General features: G+C 35.8%; 1 protein-coding gene across 2 annotated transcripts; it reads right to left on the bottom strand.

Moving 5' to 3' along the window:
* Nucleotides 1-3,036: 3,036 nt before the first annotated feature.
* LOC112000437 (alanine--glyoxylate aminotransferase 2 homolog 2, mitochondrial) lies at nt 3,037-6,933 on the bottom strand. 2 transcript variants are annotated; one of them, XM_024032566.2, is made up of 10 exons: nt 6,498-6,610; nt 6,206-6,260; nt 5,740-5,970; nt 5,462-5,632; nt 5,142-5,285; nt 4,841-5,020; nt 3,902-4,127; nt 3,611-3,724; nt 3,443-3,529; nt 3,037-3,349 (listed from the first exon to the last, which is right to left on the bottom strand). In XM_024032566.2, exons 3-10 carry the CDS (start codon nt 5,947-5,949, stop codon nt 3,306-3,308), a joined length of 1,176 nt encoding a protein of 391 aa, XP_023888334.1. In that variant the 5' UTR covers nt 5,950-5,970; nt 6,206-6,260; nt 6,498-6,610; the 3' UTR covers nt 3,037-3,305. The 2 variants fall into 2 exon arrangements, with proteins under 2 accessions (XP_023888334.1, XP_023888331.1); XM_024032563.2 differs by lacking the exon at nt 6,206-6,260 and having other exon boundaries at nt 6,498-6,933.

Raw genomic sequence — 6,933 nt, 5'->3', positions numbered from 1 at the left:
TACCTCTCCTTATAACCAAAACTACGTCGTTTTGGGGTTTTCTTTATAACCCTATTAATCATATTTTCAGTCTCTCACTTCAAGTCTTCAACAGCTGTTCTCTTCTCCCCTTTCCCTCTCCAGTCAGTCGTTCACTTCAAGTCTTCAACAGCCTCCGTTTCTCTCTCTCTCCATCAGGCCGCCGTTTCTCTCTCTCCATCAAGCCGCTGTTCACTTCAAGTCTTCAACAGCCTTCGTTTCTCTCTCTCTCTCCATCACGCTGTCGATACGCTTCTTTGTCGTTCTCTTTTTTTTTTTTTTGGTTTTGGGTTTGCTACTTTGCTTGGTGCTTGGTGTTTGGGTGGTGAGAAAACGTGGGAAAGCAAAGGGGTTTTCTGGGTTTATTAATTTTTTCTGAGTTTGTTAATTTTTTTTGGGTTTGTTAATATTTTCTAGGTTTCTGGGTTTGTTAATATTTTTTTTCTTGTTTTGCTTTCTTAGAAAATAAATGTCATTGACAGTGAGTTTTCTGGGTTTGTTTATTTTTTCTTTCCTATATTTATACGATTTTCTTTTTGTCCGTTGAAAGATATCAAAGAAAAATGTGACTTTTGAAAAAGCTCCTTTTTCTTACCTGGATATTTGCAATGTTATCAATGTGATGGCAGATGCGCCCAAACGGTCCTCAGCCAACTAGGCTATTGGGAAAGTTTCCCCAAAACAAAATTCTACCTACTAAGGAAACCGAATAAACCCACCGAAACCGACCGAAACCGATTGATTTCCAATTACTTCGGTCAGTTTCGGTTGAGAATTTTACAAACCGAAAATTTCGGTTTCGGTTGGTCAACACTTAGAAAACCGACCGAAACCGAACCGACACACCCCTAAACCAAAGTTCCTAAGCAAATCTAAACATCCCCATAAAGTATATAATAGTGTCCGCTTTTGATAATTTCTCTTTATTATCGGACCAAGACACTAATTAGTTTTGGTATAGGCGAGGATTGAACCTTAAATCTCTTATTTGATAACAAGAGACTTTATCAGTTGAACTAGCCTGAACCCACATTTAATACTTATTCTTCTAAATTGCATTATATGAGGTATGTACAATCAAATTTTAATCTAGCTAAGCATTAGAATACAATCAATGATTTAAGAAAAAGAAAAATGAAAATTAATATTGGTATTGTTTCTTGGTACTTCCAGTTTGCTATTTCACATAAATAATGCTTGAGGCACAATTTCTAGTTAAGATTTCATTCATGGATTCAGATGGAAGTTTGGATACAAAATGACTTTCGTTAAGGAACATGGTTTTATTAACCTCCACAGAAAATTGCAATTTCTTTCTAGTGATCACAGCAGAGTAGGCCAAAATGTGAAGAATTTGAGAAAGAGATAACGTTTAGATAAAAGAAGGTAAATTCAATGCTAAAGTATGATACAGCCTATACTAGTTTGCTATATAACATAAACAATACTTGGGACACAATTTCTAGTTAAGATATCATTGGTGCGTTCACATTGAACTTAAAGATACAAAATAACTTTTAGTAAGGATGGAAAGTTTTCTATCAGAATTTTTTACCTTGTAAATCCTAAGTGATGGAAAGTTTGGTTCAAGCATTTTTCCAAACACTTTGAGGGAGTAGATAACGCATGTCACCATCCTAAACCATCAACTTAAATTACGATAAATAAATAAATAAATAAATAAATAAAATTTTAAGAAGAAGAAGAAGTTTAAATTCAAAAACATAACTTGGACAATGTAGTCTAAAGCTCAATGTATCATAAACCTTAGCGTTAAAAATACTTAAATCTATCATCAAATTCTACAAAAGCCAAAATTAGACTCAGCCAAGAGTTTTCTCTACAATCGGTTACCCCAAAATCTTATCATGGTCTACTACTATTACTTTTTTTTTTAAACATAATTTTCAACAGAGTAGGACAAAAAGTGAAAATTTTCAATCCTTTATGGCGCTCACAACAAAGTAGGACAAATGCGAAGAATTTGAGTTTGATTTTCAAATTAAACTCCAATTTAGAATATAAAAGACGGCAGTTTCAAAATATTTTTTGGCCTTTTCTTCAAGGGTATACAGTGCCCACAACCTTGAACCTCCTCCATTTGCTTTTTCTTTTGAATCAGGATTTAAGAGGTTAAGACTCGAGATTATAACATACATTGCTTCTTTACTCTTCTCACTTAAAATAAACAATACAATAGGGTAGGGTGGAAAAATGAAGTGAAACAAAACAAACAATATGGAGAAGAAAAAAACAAAAGGAAAGAGAGACATTTAAAAGATGATATGGTTCCCAGTAAAACGGGGTGGTTTTACTTCATAATTATTCTACTTCATGTTATAATTATTCTACTTCATAAAATTTTTTGTATAAACAATAAAATTTGGCGATAATTATATAATAATATAACTTTAAGTGAGTTGTACATAACGTGTTAAAAATCCATTCATTTATAAGTGAAAATTTGATTTTGAAAAAATAAAATCTAAAAAATTACCGGCTTATTCATGGAAAAAATCTTAACAATATAAATATATATATATATATGTGTGTGTGTGTGTGTGTGTGTGTGTAAGATATTATATCTTTGTGTGAAATTTTTCACATTAATATATCATCACTCATAAATGGCGTTATATATTTCATATTGATCTCATATATTTCATAAATAATTTTTAGGTACTCTTGAAGCATGAAAAATAATGTTTCCTCCTTTCATATTCATAAAATTATCCACTTATTAAATTCATGATGAGATCTACCATAAATGTGAGAAGAAAGAGCACAATTTCTATGTGCCCTGGAATACCTAAAAATTTTCCATATTTCATATTGGTCTCAAGTACATTATATTATGTGTGTGTTCAAGTCATGTATATTTGTGTATGTAAATTTTGTCCCCCCCTCTAAATCAAATCCTGGCTCCATTGATTACATGAGTACATTAGTTATAAGTTATAACAGTATGTTGCTAATACTGCCATCCTTGCCTCTGTAAAGTAAGGTTGAGCACAAGTCTTATTTGAAAACAAATTTACTACCTGAATATGAGAAAAGTTCATGTTGCAAAGGAAGAGAGAGACAATGAGGTGGTGTCTCAACATCTTCCAGCAAACTAACATTTTATTCCATAGAAACCAGTACGTATATAAACAGCTTGCACTTCCAAAGACATACACACCTAAAAAATACTACTATATTGTTAGTTAAAAGGCTAATAATGGTTCCTCAAAGAAAAGAAGGGCTAATCATGCATAATCAGCTTTGCAACTTGATCCTTGTAGATCTCACATCTTTGACATTGTGTAGTCCATCACATCCACAAGAAAATCTACAACCAAAGGAGATATACAATTGCTTGAGTCAGAAGAAGAAGAAGAAGAAGAAGAACAAGAACAAGAACAAGAACAAGAAGAAAACCAACCAGCATCTTCTTTGGTGAAGCAGAGAGGAGGTGTGATCCTAAAAACGTTTCCATGAAACCCACCTTTTCCTATCAGCACTCCCAATTCTGAAATATCAGTGTAAATCTATTAGACCCACATTAAGCATGTACACAGACACATGCACACAGACACACACACACACCCACCTCTCATCTGGTCCATAATATGTAGAATTTCAGCCTTAGCTGGAGTTTTTAACTGGCGATCTGTTACAAGTTCAACTCCAAGCATCAAACCTCTCCCCCTCACATCGCCAATTACTGCAGGGACAAGTAAAGCAATCTATTAATTACAGTGAAGGTTTTCCAAGTGGTGCTAGAAAGATTCAAACATATCTTTTGCAGCCATATTTTATTCTAAATGGCAAGTACCAATCAAGAATGTGAGATGAGGGTTCAGATTTCATAACATCTAAAACAAAGAGAACAGAACTTTACTTTCATGTTTTTCCTTAAGGGCACTAAGACGCTCTTTCAGATATGACCCCACAACAAATGCATTCTGCTGAAGCTTTTCCTTCTCAATCACTCTCAGAACAGCCAGACCACCAGCAGAACATACAGGGTTTCCCCCAAAGGTGTTAAAATAATTGCGGTAAGTCAAGACCTTTGCAACCTCAGGAGTTGTTACCACTGCACCAATGGGAATGCCATTTCCTATTCCCTGAGGAAACCACAGGACAAAGCTGAACTTCTGAAACTAACAAGCACTATATACCAAGCATGTACAGTGAATAAAATTGTAAAAGGAAATTAAAAATGACCCTTCAAAAGATCTAAGATTAAGTTACATTTAATGAAAGAAGTGCCAAAGCTCATTGCATCTTTGTGCAAACAAGGAATTGGCCCCATATAAGGATTAACCTTGATTGTATGCAGAACAATGGGAAGGAAGTAAACATGCAAATGATGTGAAACAAACCATTACAGGTTGATTTACTTCCATGCAGTGTTTAATGTATCTTTACTTTGAGCAATCCACAAATTTTCCGTTATTCGGGTGCAGCAGAATCAGGTGGTAAATAATGGGGAAGAGTTCTCCACTCCATTCACAGTCTGAACAGTATGAATGGGTAAAAAGTTCTTTGCTCAAGACAAGCTCAGGTTTCCTCTGACAACTTTATTTCACCTACTTTACTTCACAAAATGAGATTTTTTATACAGCATTCATTCATAAATGTAATGAAAATGCTTACTATGTCATAAACTAGCGCAGGATATTTCTCAAAAAGCTGCTATACTTATAGGTCGTTTATTGAGCTCCCCAAAAGCAATGGGCAAGGAATGCAAATAGTGCTATAAAGATCTACAGATTTCTAATAAGCTCCCTCAAACCATGGGGAGGGAGTGATGCCAATGGTGGTCGGGAGGATCTACCTTTGCCATGGTCACAATATCAGGAACAACACCATGTGCTTCAAAGCCCCAGAAATGACTGCCTGTCCGAGCAAACCCTGACTGAACCTCATCAGCTATACAAAGGCCGCCAGCTTTTCTAATGCTGTCATACACGGCTTGCAGGTAACCTGGCGCCAACTCCATAATTCCACCTACTCCCTGTCAAGCAAGGAGACTCAAATCAGAAATGAACAAAATGAATCATCTCTCAATCATAGTCCTATGTTAGCAGGTTTATGTTTGTGTTTCTTGAGTGTGTGTGGTTTAGTGGCAGTGTTACCTGTATCGCTTCTGCAATAAGGCCACCTACATGACCACTAGTTCCATAGTCAATGATGTCTTGGACATCTTTAGCATATTTTACTCCATCTGAACCAAAGACACCTCGGTACTGATCTGGGTTCAGGGCATGGTGAACTCCAGTCTGTTGGCACAAACATTTTATCAATAAAGTTAACAATGACAATTAGTCTGGTTTTTCCATGTTATAAACCTGTAATGTTCATTCTTTCTTCATTATAAAAGGCATTACTGTCCATATAAACAAACTATGGGGAAAATTCATTACAAAGCAGAAGTCATTCACTTAAGAAAATATACCTGTACAACATTGAACTTGTAATTAGATTGAGCAGTAGCACCCATTGTCGCAGCTGCATTCCCATGATAACCGTTTCTAAGTGAAATGATGTCATGGCAACCTGTATACAACCGCGCAATCATCAAAGCCAACTCATTCGCTTCTGTCCCAGAGTTTGTGAAATAAACAACCTGAAATTAAGCTTATATAAATTTCACATCAAACCGAAAAAAGAAAAAAAAAAGAAAAAAAAAAAATGAATATGGGTCTATACAAAGCTTGAAATCAAGCAATTCACCTTGAGATCTCCGGGCATCTTAGATGCCAGAGCCTCGGCAAAGTCAGCAATAGCATTATTCAGATACAGAACCGTAGAGTGCTGCAACCGCTTTGTTTGGTTAACAATTGCTTCCACCACATCCGGGTGACAATGCCCACAACAAACTGTGGCTATCCCACCAAATGAATCCAAATATCTACGACCATTTTCGTCATATAAATATTGCATTTTCCCATCTACCAAATTCAACTGTAAAAACACAATCACATAAATGTTATAATCACCACCAAACATCATAAACATTCCAATATCTCCTGAAATCCAACAAGGACGAGAGACGCGTCCTATTTACATAATAATAAATCTCACTAATTAAATTCACGACAAAATCCAACGTGAGAGAGAGAGAGAAAATATCACATCCAACAACGTGAGACTCCTCCTATTTCATAAATAATAGGTAGTACTAATTAAATTCACTCACGACAAAATCCAACGTGAGAGGAGAAAGTATCCCGTCCAACAATGTGAGAGTCCTCCTGTCTCATAAATAACAAATCCCACTCATTAGAGGAGAGAGACTATCACGTTGCTACGATGATATCTAATAATTTTCTGATACTACAAAGAGTTATATATGCATCGATTTCTATGCATCTGAATTATAATAATTTTCTGATACTACAAAAAGTTATATATGCATCGATTTCTATGCATCTGAATTAAGGGAAAAAAAAAATAGTGAAATGAATAAGATTTGTGCATATAAAACATACGGGGTTGTTGTAGAAATGGAACAGGGATGGGCTGAGGTACTCCTTGCGCTTCTTCAAGATCTCAGCAGAAGATGGGCCAGTGTAAGGGGGTGGGGTGTAATCGAAGTGGGGCATTTTGGGTGTGAGAATATCATTGTTGTCTTGAATGGAGTTTTGGGTATGGGCTAGCTGGGAGAGAAAGCAGCGAGAATTGGACCTGGACCTGGAATTTCTGTTCGATAGTGTCACTGCGGTTTGGATGATTCGCTGCATCTTCTTCGTTGAAAGTTGCTACTCTCTCTCTCTCTCTCTCTTTCTCTGTGTCTCTGCGTCTTAGTGGAGAGAGCTTTGTATTTGAGCAGCCGAAGAATTGTAATCTTTTGTAAACGTGGAAATGAGTGCTGTCTAGTCTGACATAGATCTGATCAGATCACGTGTTTGAGTTCGCTTCTTTTTG

Source organism: Quercus suber, unplaced genomic scaffold, assembly GCF_002906115.3.
Source record: "Quercus suber isolate HL8 unplaced genomic scaffold, Cork oak 2.0 scaffold_24, whole genome shotgun sequence".
Taxonomy (NCBI): Eukaryota; Viridiplantae; Streptophyta; class Magnoliopsida; order Fagales; family Fagaceae; genus Quercus; species Quercus suber.
Note: the sequence above shows the minus strand (reverse complement) of the source record. Positions and strands in the feature narration are given on the sequence as shown.

Coding starts and splice junctions, on each gene's coding strand:
- LOC112000437 (XM_024032563.2), bottom strand. CDS start 6,749: ATGCAGCGAATCATCCAAACCGCAGTGACACTATCGAACAGAAATTCC. Junction 4,128..4,840: donor ATATTGTGACCATGGCAAAG/GTAGATCCTCCC, acceptor TGGTTTCCTCAG/GGAATAGGAAATGGCATTCC. Junction 3,530..3,610: donor TATTATGGACCAGATGAGAG/GTGGGTGTGTGT, acceptor CTGATATTTCAG/AATTGGGAGTGCTGATAGGA.